Source organism: Onychomys torridus, chromosome 7 (genome assembly GCF_903995425.1).
Source record: "Onychomys torridus chromosome 7, mOncTor1.1, whole genome shotgun sequence".
Classification (NCBI taxonomy): Eukaryota; Metazoa; Chordata; class Mammalia; order Rodentia; family Cricetidae; genus Onychomys; species Onychomys torridus.
Window position 1 is genome coordinate 81,543,525 of NC_050449.1, and position 14,141 is coordinate 81,557,665.

General features: G+C 38.8%; 1 protein-coding gene across 3 annotated transcripts in view; it reads right to left on the bottom strand.

The window, feature by feature from the left end:
- Positions 1-14,141, bottom strand: part of Snx14 (sorting nexin 14) — a 69,992-nt gene that overhangs the window by 29,994 nt on the left and 25,857 nt on the right. For all 3 annotated transcript variants that reach the window (XM_036192481.1, XM_036192480.1, XM_036192479.1), the window contains exons 6-12: positions 13,428-13,515; positions 7,923-8,007; positions 3,837-3,993; positions 1,764-1,839; positions 972-1,016; positions 785-865; positions 404-518 (exon numbers count right to left, since the gene is read on the bottom strand). In XM_036192481.1, coding sequence (XP_036048374.1) covers positions 404-518; positions 785-865; positions 972-1,016; positions 1,764-1,839; positions 3,837-3,993; positions 7,923-8,007; positions 13,428-13,515 — 647 coding nt within the window. The remainder of the gene's footprint in view (positions 1-403; positions 519-784; positions 866-971; positions 1,017-1,763; positions 1,840-3,836; positions 3,994-7,922; positions 8,008-13,427; positions 13,516-14,141) is intronic.

Consider the following 14,141-nt stretch of genomic DNA (forward strand, 5'->3'; position numbering starts at 1 on the left):
CCATTTTTTTTTTTTTTTTTTTTTTTTTTGTGAGCTGGGAGCCCAAAGAAAAATTCGTCTACAAGAGCTCATAAAGTTTCTCACAAACCCAGTGAGCTGTGATATTACAGTTTGATGTTCTGAACAGAATGAGAACAAAGCAGTACTGATGTGGCCTGTTAGTGTGATCTCTACACATATCACTATGTTAGATTTTTGGTCATTCTCTTCTGCTATAGGATTTGACCGCAGCCAAAGATAAGATCATGCCCCACCTAGAAAGGAACAGACACCTGAGAGAATTCAGTCACTCTTAGAATATCTAGCAAGTGAAACGTAGGCTGGGGACATCAGATCTGCCCTAAATAACCAGAGCATTAGCAAGCATGAAAAAGACAGCAGTAAAAGGCAAATGAAGCCTCACCAACAGTCAGACAAAACTGCAGGACGTGCACGGCTCCCTCTTGTTTCAGAAAGTTCATAAACCGAAATAAAAGATCTTGTTGTTCTCTGATTTGCTTCAATTCCAACTTCAGCACCTTGCCACAATATGGGAGGAAGAGTAAGTTAAAGATACATAAATATATTTTAAAACTTTTATCTTAAAAATGTTAGTGCTCAGCTGGGCAGTGGTGGTGCACGCCTTTAATCCCAGCACTCGGGAGGCAGAGCCAGGCGGATCTCTGTGAGTTTGAGGCCAGCCTGGGCTACAAAGTGAGTTCCGGGAAAGGCACAAAGCTACACAGAGAAACCCTGTCTCGAAAAACAAAAAAATAAAATAAATGTTAGTGCTGAAAATACTCACAGATGGTTTTTTATTTCTAGGTTCTGCAAATTTCTGCAAGAATGGAACCAAAGGAGAAGCTGGTTCAGTCGCTTTTTCAGGCTTTGAAGAAACAGAATTATCAGCTCAGTAAAATCCACACTGGAGTTGGCACACCACAGTCAAAATTTAATGCAGTTACGAGTGTTGCAATATGTTCAATACTCACAGGACTGTCATCTATGAAGATGATAAGCAAGTGATTGACAGTATCCTAATAAAAAGCAATAAACACAGGTCAAAATAATTACATTGTTGCCGGGCAGTGGTGACGCACACCTTTAATCCCAGCACTCGGGAGGCAGAACCAGGCGGATCTCTGTGAGTTCGAGGCCAGCCTGGGCTACAGAGTGAGATCCAGGAAAGGCGCAAAGCTACACAGAGAAACCCTGTCTCAAAAAACAAAAAAATAAAAAAATAAATAAAATAATTACATTGTCAAGTTCTGCCAAGAATTCTCAGAACTTTCACATTATCAAGTTCACTAGAAAAATAAACAGCACAGGCTAAACTTCTACACATATATATTGCAGAGGAACCCCTAAAGAACTATAATAAGAAATTCTTAACTGTCTAAACATGAGCAAAGAGCAATATGCTTTGCCATTTAAGTTATACCTGTTTTTCAAAAATCAAACTGAGCCTAAGTCAGAATTGTTGAAGTATCCATCAATGAATAAATGAGCAAAATTCGACACATTACATGTAATGGATTATTATTGAGAACTGAAAAAGAAAAGAATTCTAAAACAATTGCCAAGGACTCAAGGGGGAATAAGGAATTATTGTTTGTGGGTATAGAATTTATGGGGTTTTGGTTTTGTTAAGACCAAAGTTTTGGAAAGTGATGTTGACAGCTGCCCTAATAAGCACATATTTCATAACAATGCACTGTACACATAAAATAGTTAAAAAGTAATTCAAGTATATTTATCATTAAAGTAAAAATTTTTAATCTTACTGGATCAGCGAGGAAATCCAAAGAAGGAAGAAATACAGAACCAGATAGAATCTCTCTTATAAGTAATGTCAGGGACCTGGAAATAGAAATAATTCTGTATTTAGTGATTTGCATTAGTTCCTCATCTTCAAGCACCTATGAACTATAACTAAAGACCCTATTAAAGTGGAATTATGGGGTTGGACATGGTGGCCCATGCCTTTCATCCTAGCATTGGGAAGGCAGAGGCAATCAGATCTCTGAGTTCAAACTAGCCCGATCTGTACAGTGACTTCCAGGCTAGCTACAGGGCTATACTGTGAAACCCTGTCTCAAATAAAAGGATGAAGCTAAGAATGTGGAAGGGGGCTTGTCTGACAGGATTCCTCAGTATCCTCCCCCACCCACCAACCAATCAACCAAAAATATCAGATTAAAATTCAAAAGGACAAGAATGGGTCATCAGATTCTGCATTTTCAGCAAGTGCCAGGTGGTGTTTGTGCTGCAGATTTGTTAAAAGTAACTATTATTTAAAAGAAATAAGTACTTTCTTACAAGAAGGACTGGGGAGACATCAGAACACTGTTCCTTCAAGAATCTTTAATATATTTATAAATTCATGTTTACAGGATGGAGACGTAGTTGAGAGCTGACTAGAATGTACAAGGTCCTGGATTTGATCTCCAACAACACACAGCACAAAATTGTTTATGAGCAGTATGTTCAACAGTATGCTCCCTAGGACTGAGAATATTGTTTTTAAAGATTTATTTATTATGTATACAGAAGAGGGCACCAGATCTCATTACAGATGGTTGTGAGCCACCATGTGGTTGCTGGGAATTGAACTCAGGACCTCTGGAAGAGCAGTCGGTGCTCTTAACCTCTGAGCTATCTCTCCAGCCCGAGAATATTTTCATTAGTAATACAAATTAAGACTCAAGATTTCTTTAAGAAGGAGGAGCTTAGTATGATGCACAGCATGCATTTTCAAGTTTGTACCCTCTCCTTCAGCTTCAGGAACCTACAGTGCTGAGATTACAGGGGCTAAAGAAAGCTTAATCAAAGTATTAAAATACTCTACCAACATGTACTTATATACATCATTTAATGAATACATATTTTCAAGTCTACCACTGAGCTGGGCCAGGTGGCATATACCTATAGTCCTAACACTGGGAGGCAAAGCAGGCAAGGAACACTCCATAGTGTGGTTCTGTCTCAATAGATTGAAAGAAACAGAAAGGGGGTGGAACAGAATAGAGGGAAGGAGGGGACGAAAGAATAAGCCACAGTTTTCCCCTCTAAGAACCATCAGGCAGCACTCGAGAGGCAGAGGCAGTCTGATCTCTGTGAGTTCGAGGCCAGCCTGGTCTACAGAGCGAGTTCCAGGACAGCCAGGACAACACAAAGAAACTCTGACTCAAAAAACAAAAACAAAACAAAAAAAGAACTCTCAAGGTAAGGGCAATGAGGTAATTTATGGGGAAAATCTAAATATACTTCTACCAGAAGAGGAGAGAATGGAGGACAGGACACCTAGTTATTCTTTCCAGCCGGACAGCTTAAAACCCAAACTTAGCTGCAGAGTCTGTCAAAGTGCTTCTGACTGTAAGAATCATAGTGTGCATATCTTTTAAAAGAAACATAAAGGGGCTGGGGATTTAGCTCAGTGGCAGAGCACTTGCCTAGCAAGCACAAGGCCCTGGGTTCGGTCCTCAGCTCCAGTTGGGGAAAAAAAAAGAAACATCAAGAAAATAAAGCAGAAGGATTTCAAATAAAATTAATATTACTTGTACTTATCTTTGATTTCTAAAAATCAGTTTTTAATAACAAATTCTAAGGCCACACAACACACTTCAAATACTCAGCACCTAAACTGGCATTTTAAAATTTGACCAATTATTCTCAAGTGAAAAACTATTCATATCATAAATTCATACCAAGTTTTAGTGAAGTCCTATTATAATAAAACATAGCAATATATACATATAACATGTTAATGTATATGTATACATATATATGTGTGTGTGTATACACACACACACACACACACACAAATACTACTATGATATTTTCTAGTGCATTTATACCTGCAGTCAGTTGCTTTAGGAGGCAAAATATAAGGAAAAAGTAACTCAGTAAGTTTTCTTAAATACTGTAATTCATCTCTTCGACTTCTCAAAGCCACATGAAGCTCTGGACCATATTCTTCTAATGCAGCTTGTTGTAAATACTCCGTGTTTTTTACTGTAAATAACAATAAAAACTATTGAATGAGTTAGCATATATTAAATTACTTCATTTCTATTAGCATACAGAACATCTAACCTCGTTCCTCTCCTAGCCCTGCTCTCTGAATAGAAAGGGGAAATTTTTCAGAAATAGGGCATAAAGGGAGATTTTCTCCTCTGCTGTGAACTTACTTACTGTGGTGGTTGAAATAGGAATCCACCCCGACAGGTTCAGTTTCCAAGGCTTGGTCAATAGGGAGTGGCACTACTTGGCAGGGACTAGGAGGAAGTGTGTCACTGGGAGTAGGCTTTGCTCGAATTTCTAAATGGTCTTTTTAATAAAAAAAATCCCAGAGCCAGATATTGGGGCAAATGCTGAGAGATCAGAGAGACAAAGGAGCAAGTCACCTTTCACCTCTAGGACTCCTCAGACTGAACAGCTCCAGCCGAAAGAACTGCTAGCTGAAAGAGACACTTCTGCCGGAAAGGCTTTAGTTCCTGTCTCCTCAGCCTTACATACCTTTCTCCACCCTGCCATCACGTCCTGGGATGAAAGGCGTGTGTGCTTCCCAGTACTGGGATTAAAGGCATGTGCTACCACTGTCTGGCTCTGTTTCTGTCCTAGACTGAATCAATCTCATGTAATTCAGGGTGGCTTTGAACACACAGAGATTCAGACGGATCTCTGCCTCCTGAGTACTAGGATTAAAGGTGTGTGCCACCACTGCCTGGCATCTATGTTTAATCTAGTGGCTTGTTCTGATCTCTGATCTCCAGACAAATTTTATTAGTGTACACAATATATCACCACAGTGGACCTTGTGGTTTCAAATGCTAAAGCCAGGCCCACAGTCTCTTCCTGCGGCCTGCCCATCCAGATGTAAAACTCTCAGTTACCTCCCCAGCACCACGTCTGTCTGTGTGCCACCATGCTTCCTGCCATGACAATAATGGAACTGTAAGCCAGCCCCAATTAAATGCTTTCCTTTATAAGAATTGTATTGCCCAGGTGATGTTGGTGCACGCCTTTAATCCCAACACTCGGGAGGCAGAGACAGGGGATCTCTGTGAGTTCGAGGCCAGCCTGGGCTACAGAGTGAGTTCCAGGAAAGGCACCAAGCTACACAGAGAAACCCTGTCTGGAAGGGAAAAAAAACAAACAAACAAAAACAAAACAAAACAAAACAAAAAACCACTGACTAAGACACTTACTTTGCAATAAATTAATTTTCTGAGTCTATTTCCCTGAACAAATAACAGCTCATGATTTCTACATAATATACTAGCAAGTGACTTAATTGGGGGAAACTGTAGAAAACGTGTTCCAGTACATACAAGAGTTTAATTTTCAACTATCTTGTTCATTTTCTGTGACAAGAAAAATTATCAAATTCAAAATTCTTTGCTGCTTTTATATCAATATCATCCAGATAGCCACTAAGAGTGTGGGAGAAAGTGGCTTCTTCAGGAGGTTTTGAATTTTTAACCAGATCACAGGATATAAGAGGTATAATTGAATAACCAAAAGAAATGAGTTATCACACCTTTGAAAAGACAAAGGAGAGCCTTAACTACTTGTTGCTAATAAAGAAATCAGCCTGACACAGATGTGTGATTCCAACTATATGACACTATCAAAAAGTCAAGCCTAGGTCAGGTGGCCATGGTGCACGCCTTTAATCCCAGCACTTGGGAGGCAGAGCCAGGTGGATCTCTGAGAGTTCGAGACCAGCCTGTTCTACAGAGTGAGATCCAGGACAGCCACCAAAACTACACAGAGAAACCCTGTCTTGAAGAAAAAACAAACAAACAAACAAAAAAGTCAAGCCTATTGATATTTTTTCCTATCCCTCCTCTGACAGTAAAGTTTTTTTTTTTCTTTAAAAAACTGCAACAAAGATGTTCCCACTTGTGTATTTTTTGCCAGTGACAAGCAAGGGTTTTGATGTACTTTTTAAGTCAGGCATGGTGTATCCACAGTACACGGGAGGTAAAGGCAAGAGAATCAGAAGTCAACAGCCTTGGTTACATATCAAGTTCAAAGCCTGAGCTATAGGAGACCCTATCTCAAAATAAACCAACTAAATAAATAAATTAGTAGGTTATATAGATGTAAAATCTTCTACACTCATTTATTTTAAGAATTTTTTTATTTTATTTTATTTTTTTTTTATTTTTTTATTTTTTTTGGGGGGGGGGCTGAGGATCGAACCCAGGGCCTTGCACTTGCTAGGCAAGCACTTGTACCACTGAGCTAAATCCCCAACCTCAAGAATGTTTTAAAGTTAAAATTATTTTTACTTATGTGCCTGGTACCCACAAAGGCCAGAAGAGTGCGCTGAATGCCCTGGGACTGAAGTTATAGATGGCCATGTGTACCATGTGGGTGCTTAGGATTGAACCTGATTTCTCTGGAAGAGCTGCCTATGTTCTTAACCACTGAGCCACCTCTCCTGGTAAAATTCTTTTTAAAAAAAAATTATTTTTATTATTTTTGGTTTTTGAGACAGAGTTTCTCTGTGTAACAGCTCTGGCTGTTCTGGAGTTGGTTTTGTAGACCAGGCTGGCTTCAACTCACAGAGATCCACCTACCTCTGCCTCCCAAGCGCTGGGATTAAAGGCATGCGCCACCACACCTGGCTATTCTGTATGTGTTCATGAATATACACACATGAATGTGGGTGCCTGCAGAGTCCAGAAGAGGACCTTGGAGTCCCTGGGACTAAATTACAGGTGGTAAGCCTCCTGACATGGGTACTGAGAACTTAACTTGGGTCCTCCAAAGAAAAGATAGGTGCTCTTACTTACTCAGCCACCTCTCCAGGCCAAAGGTACAATTCTTTTTGTTGTTGTTTTGAGACAGTGTCTCACTATGTAGCCCTGGCTGCCTATGTAAACCGGACTGGCTTCACACTCACAGAGATTCTCCCTGCCACTACCTTCTGAATGCTAGAATTAAAAGTGTTCACCACCATACATAGCTCCCAACGGTAAAATTCTTACGTGATGTAAAAACACACAACAATTTTAAATAGTAAACTAATAGTTTTATTTAATTTAATCTCAACTCTAATTGCAGCACAATTCCCCAAAATGTGCACTAGCTCTATCAATTGAGATGATGAGGGATGGAAAAATGGCTCCATGTTCAGATAAGGTTGCACTTAAAGCTGTTTCTCCACTGCAGGAGCTCTTGCTTACAGAGAATTTTTACAAGTGAATACAAATAGCAATACCAAAAACTATGACCACAGTATCTGTTTTTATATAGTCACCTATGCAGAATGGCATAATGCCTTTCAGAAAGCACTGACGAAGAATACCAAATATGGAAAAAATTCAGTTTCACACAGAAGCAAACTGTTAAAGGGGACATTTTAAACTTGATTTTAGAGCAAGAAAAGTCCTTACTTAAGATTTCCTTCATTCAATCAGAAGACACTTATTTAACACAGGCTTGGTGTAAACCACATCAGCAAAAGGCCTACAGATGCCAGAGCAGAGTTGCTTTAAAAGGGAGGGGGGGGGGGGGGGGGGCATGGACTGGAAAGATGGCTCAGAGGTTAAGAGCACTGGCTGCTCTTCCAGAGGACCCAGGTTCAATTCCCAGCACCCACATGGCAGCTCATAGCTGTCTATAACTCCGGTCGCAGGGATCTGACACCTTCACACCAATACACATAAAATAAATTAACATATATGGAGAAACAAACATGATACATGGTAGTCATATGTAGGATGAGCTAGAACAGTCTGAAACTGCAAAAGTTACAGACCCAGGAAAGAGACATGAGCAATAAGAGCAGACCATCATTCAAAGTGGGGTTTTTTAGGCCATTCTTAAAGCGTCTGTGAAGAGCGGTAGTAAGGTGCCAGTCTCACATACTTTTAAATGGAAGCTGATGCATAAACAAAATCACTCAAACTACCACAGAGCTGGATTACCTTTCTGTCTCGCTTTAACAATCACTTCTATATGTTTCATTGCCGCTTTTAATAGTTTCTTGGTTATAATAGATGGAATATCCACCTAGAAAAATAAACAAAACAAAATAAAATTTAAAAATAATTACTACGTTGAAATGGCAAGAACACTTTATTTATAATATTAGAACAAAGCTGAAAAGGGCTAGATCTAAGAAGTGTAAAGTGGGATATAATTTATAACAGAGATTGCACATTTCAAAACTGCTCTCACCACAAAAAAAAAAAAAAAGGAAAAGAAAAGTTAAGTATCTGAGATTGTGGACATGTTAAATAGCTATCTTACTTATTCCACACTATACTGACATACCCTAACATCATTAGTATCACAAAATACATATATTTTAAACTTTGTATTTAAAATAAAAATGTAAACACTAGGAGACACAGATTTGAGTGGACATTTCTTCAAAGAAGAGATGCCCAGCATCCCTGGCATCGGGGACATGCAAACCAGTCACAAAGCACCATTCACTCACCCAGGCTAGATAAGCAGAAACAGTGATAAAGAGGGTGTGGTGGACATGCCAGCTATCCCAGCAGGGAGAGGCTAAGAGCTGCAAGTCTAAGGCCAACCTGGAACATCTAGGGAGAACCTGCCTTAAAGAGAGTGCAAACCACAAAAGAGAGTGAGAATGCTTTTGACAAGGCCGTGGAAGGGGCATGTTCACACACAGGCATGGCAATGCAAATGTGCAGCCACTTCGGAAAACAACGGATGAAACAAAGAGCTTCTATCTCATCTCACCAAGCAATTCATTTGACTCTTAAACACAGACTCCAGACAAATGAAAACACAACTACTAAATACAAATCTTCATGAGACTTAAGTTGAAAATAACCCAATATCCAACCATGGAAATGATGAATACATTATGAAACTGAAGTGCAGATATAGGCTACAAAATGACAACACAAATGGATCTAGACAACATCATACCAAGAGAATGAAATCAGTCACAAAAAGCCATGTATCAAATGATTCTATTTTTGCTGGTCAGTTGTGGCACATGCCTTTAACCCCAGCACTTGGGAGGCAGAGCCAGGCAGATCTCTGTGAGTTCGAGGCCAGCCTGGTCTACAGAGTGAGATCCAGGACAGGCTCCAAAACTACACAAAGAAACCCTGTCTCAAAAAAAAAAAAACAAAACAAAACAAAGGTTCTGTTTTCACCAAATATCCATAGAGACATCGAGACAGGGAGCAAAATGACTGCTGGCGAGGTGAGCAGAGGGGAGATTATGGCGAATAGGTACACAGCCTCTTTTCAGATAACAAACTTATTCTGAAATTGATTATATGAGTGACATATGCAGAACTCTGAACAGGCTGTGAAAAGCCACTGAATTCTAAGCTTTAAATGGATGAATTGCATGTTATATATCAATAAAATTGTTATAAAAATAGAGTACAGTGGTTAGTGCACATCTATAATCCCAGCACTACAGAGGCTGAGGCAGGAGGACTAACATACACATCCATTCTACTAACTAATGACTATTAACTAATTCATCTGAAGAACAATTTATTTAAATGATGTATCATCAACCATCTGATCTGTCTACCTCTCTACTTTCCTCCCTCTCTGCAAGTGTGTGTGTGTGTGTGTGTGTGTGTGTGTGTGTGTGTGTGTGTGTACATGTGGAAGCAAGAAGCTCTACCATTTTTGGCTAGGCTGGCTGGCCAATAAAAACAAGGATCTCCTGCCCCACCCAAGCAGTGACCTTACAGGCATATACAACTAGTTTCTATGTGGGTGTCAGAAATTGGAATCCAGGTCCTCATGCTCATGCAGCAAAAATTTTACTCACTGAGCCACCTTCTCAGCCCAATCATCCAGTTTTCTCAATGAATAGTTTTCCACACTTAGTCTATAATGAAACAGTTGCCCCAGAACTAATTTTCAAAACACATGATTAAAATCTATTGACTTTGTTTAATCATTAATATTTTAGACATGATGACTGCATAATCCCAGCACTGGGGAGAATGAGGCAGGAGGATCTCAAATTTAAAACACAAAATAAAGATCACACACAAACACACACACACACACACACACACACACACACACACACACACACACAGAGAGAGAGAAAACTAAGTAGAAAGACCAAAGAAAGCATCCACACACCACTACAACCAGTACTAACAGTGGTGGGATAGTGTTATATCCTTAAACAGGTTTAATTTGTGAGTTTCATCCCCTGCCAATGGAAAATGCCACACATGCTATTTCCCAGCATCTTCCATTTGCTATTTCCACTTGTAAATAAACATTACTCTAGAAAGTGTTTTTTCACGACTGTGTAGTTAGTTGTATTACAGTTACCCAATAATCAATCATTAAATACCAGTTTTTCATTTTTGTTTTCCTTATTTTAAAGCTTACAAATACTCCTTAAACTACAATAAATCTTTTACTGTGAGTTTTATATACATCTTGGCATATGTCATAAACATGCAATTTAGAAGCCAGGCACGGTGGTGCACACCTTTTATCACAGCACTTTGGAGACAGAGGCAAAAGGCTCTCGATGAAGCTGAGGCAAGCCTGGTCTACAAAGCAAGTTCCAGGCCAACCAGACCTACATAGTGAAACTTGCCTCAAAATAAATAAATAAATAAAATTTAATGTGACTATAAAGATATATTTTCCTCCTTTTTATTTTTAAGTTAAGATATAGTTACATTATTTCCTTCTTTAATTCCCTCCCTCTGATCTCTCCTGTGCCTCCGTACCACCCCAGAAACCAGAGTTTCTTTTTTTCTGTTATTGTCACACATATAAAAATGCATATATATATATATATATATATATATATATATATATATACATACATACACACACACACAACCTGCTCAGTCCTATACTGTGTGTCTACAGATATAGATACAGATAGATAAATATGATTTCAGGCTAACCACTTAGTACTGGATAATCATTTAGGGGATCATCCCTGGGGAAGACTATTTATCCTCCCTATCCCTTAATTGCCTGTGTTCTTTGTCTGTGGCTGGGGGCCATGAGATACCCTTCCATCTTAGCATGTCTCTCGGTAGCATACTTCTTCAGGTCTTGTTTCAGCAGCCATCTGGTTGAGTTATCACAGATAAAGCCCCCTTGTCATTTCTAAGAGACATAATCACACAGCACATGCCCTGGTCCCCTGGCTCTACAATCTTTCTGTGCCTTCTTCCACAACGCTCCCTAAGCCTTAGGTGCAGGAGTTGTGTTGTAGATAGATCAATAGTAATATTTTAACTTGCAAATCTAAATGTATGTCTTTTAATTAAACAAAATAGGATATGGTATCACAGGTCTACAACTCCAGCATGCTAGGGTCTGAGTCAGGAGGATTGCTGAAAGATTAAGGCAGGTCTGGGCTACACACTCAAAACCTTGTTTAAAAAACAAAACAGGCCAGGCGATAGTGATGCACACCTTTATTCCCAGCACTAGGGAGGCAGAGGCAGGCCGATCTCTGTGAGTTTGAGGACACTCTCGTCTACAGAGTTAGTTCCATGACAACCAGGGCTACATAGAAAAACCCTGTCTCAAAAAAACAAAACAAAACAAAACAAAACAAAAAATGGTAACAAAAACCCAGACGTCTCAAAAGATTACCCCAGCCAGGCATGGTGGCACATACCTATAATCCTAATATTTGGAAGGCAAAGGCAGAAGGATCTTAAGTCTAAGGCCAACCTGGGTTACATGTAAGTTCAAAGCCAGCCTGAATGCCAGAACAAGACCCTGTCTCAAAAAATAAACGACTGGGGAATAGATCCCCAATGGCAAAGTAAATCTAGCATGAGCAAGGCCTTGTGTTCAATCTCTAGCACTAACAAGTACGTGCATTATTTTAATACTAAACTTCCCTCAAGTAAGGACACATCAATTTGTGCATATGTGGAATTCAACTTTTACTCATTTCTTCTTTTAGTAACTTTACCTATTACCCAGAGTATACAAACAACAAACAAGTGATTTTTCAAAAACATTCTGTCCAACTCTTATCATTTTACTATTCCAAACTTTTCATCAATTCAATATTAACTTTCTTTTGAGAATTTCATACACACATACATACACACACACACACATACATACATACATACATACACTGTATTTGTATCCTTCTCTCCCTCTTCCAACTCCTGATTATCCCCAACTACACCCTCACACTCACAACCCTCTTCTGTATTTACTTGTGAGTGTGTGTGTGTGTGTACACATGCATACACAACCTATGGAGTCTAATTAGTGTTGCCCCTTTTTGCATGTGTTTAGGGATGACCCCTTAGGATTGGTGTCTGGACCCTGAGGAGGAAAAAAAAGAAGGAAAAAGGAGAAGGGGAGGAGGAGAAAGATCAAAGAAGAAGAAGAAGAAGAAGAAGAAGAAGAAGAAGAAGAAGAAGAAGAAGAAGAAGAAGAAGAAGAAGAAGAAGAAGGGGAGGAGGAGGAGGAGGAAGAAGAAGAAAGAAGGAAGAGGAGGAGGAGGAAGAGGAAGGGGAGGAAAAGCAGGAGGAGGAGGAGGAAGAAGAGGAGGAAGAGGAGGATGAGGAAGAAGAGGAGGAGGAGGAGGAAGAGGAGGAGGAAGAGGAGGAAGAGGAGGAGGAGGAGGAGGAAGAGGAGGAGGAGAAAGAGGAGGAGGAGGAGGAGGAAGAGGAAGGGGAGGGGAGGAGGAGCTGGTTCTCCCCCACCTCAGCAGCCACTGACTGTGTATAACTCTTCATCTAGGGGTGGGGCCTTGTGAAATGTTCCGCCATCCATGTTGTCATGGATGTCAATTAGAAGGCATGCCAATTTGAATTTCCACTTGCTTTGCCTATTTCCCCACAATCAGAATTAGTGGATATTGATCTCCTTTTTCATCTTTCCAATTTGGCAGGTAAAAGAACAGTACAGTACCTCATTGTAACTTGTATTTGATGTGTAACAACATATTTTCAATTGTTCGCTAGCCATTTTATATTTTTCTTTTGTAAACTCACTGAATCAAATGGATATAGAAACAATTAACATGGTTAAACTTTATTTTGTTAATTAATAGTATATATTTACATTCTATACACTGTTTCTATGTTTAATCCTAGTGAATTGACAAAGCAGTAGAGAAGTACTGTTTATAGCCAACAAACTATATATACACATATATGCAAAACCTAAATAGACAAAATATCACTCAAAAATATTTTAGAAGGTAGATCATAATCACTGCAATTCACATAAATTTATTTAAATAAAACATAACACTGTTTTCTACAGTTGTCTTTTCATTTTAAATTCCACAAATCAAGAAAACCAAGTATCAAAGGAAGCAAAACCGACCAAGGGACCAATAGTGATTAATCAACTTTTAATCTAAGAAATGAAAAATGAAGAACAAATATGCATACTATAGGAGAAAAAATAAGACTGTCATGATAATATCCCAAATTTCTCATTACAATCATATATACCTTGTGAATTCTTCGTACTAAGACAGATGCAAAAAATCGTAAGGTGATTCTCAGTTCATCAACAAAGGATTCATCATCTGTCACATCCCTTCAATTAAGGAGAAAAGCAAAAATTCAGAAGTTCTGAGAAATACAGTTTCATCTTGTTGAAACCAAGAAAATAATTTTCCTTTTTTAAAAAAACTTATTTATGCTATTTTCTCTTTTTACTTACAAATAATATATTTTGTTGAAGAACAGAGAAAATGGATAAAAAAGAAAACAAATCACTCATGATTTTAGTGCCAAATCCTAATCACTATTAACTATTTCCTAGTATATGTGCATACAAGAGCCTTTTGCAAAGACTAAGACCACTTTCTAAACATCACCAAATAAACTTTAAAGAAAACAAAACTATCAATGATGAAGAAATAATAAGATACAAAATTTTAAGTTAGTTTATATTTATAAAGTAGTGTAATTCTCAAAAAGAGGGCGGTGCTCAAAGAAAACTAAACTGAAAATTCACTTTTAGGCAAAGACTCAACCATTGTGCTACATCCCTACCCTGCAAACATACTTAAACTGAAATGTTTACAAATTTCACAGGAAGAGGTATTTTACATTGTCCTGAAATCTTTTTTTTTTTTTTTCTTTCTCTGAGACAAGATTTCTCTACATAGCCCCTGCTGTCCTGGAACTCACTATATATACCAGGCTGGCCTTGAACTC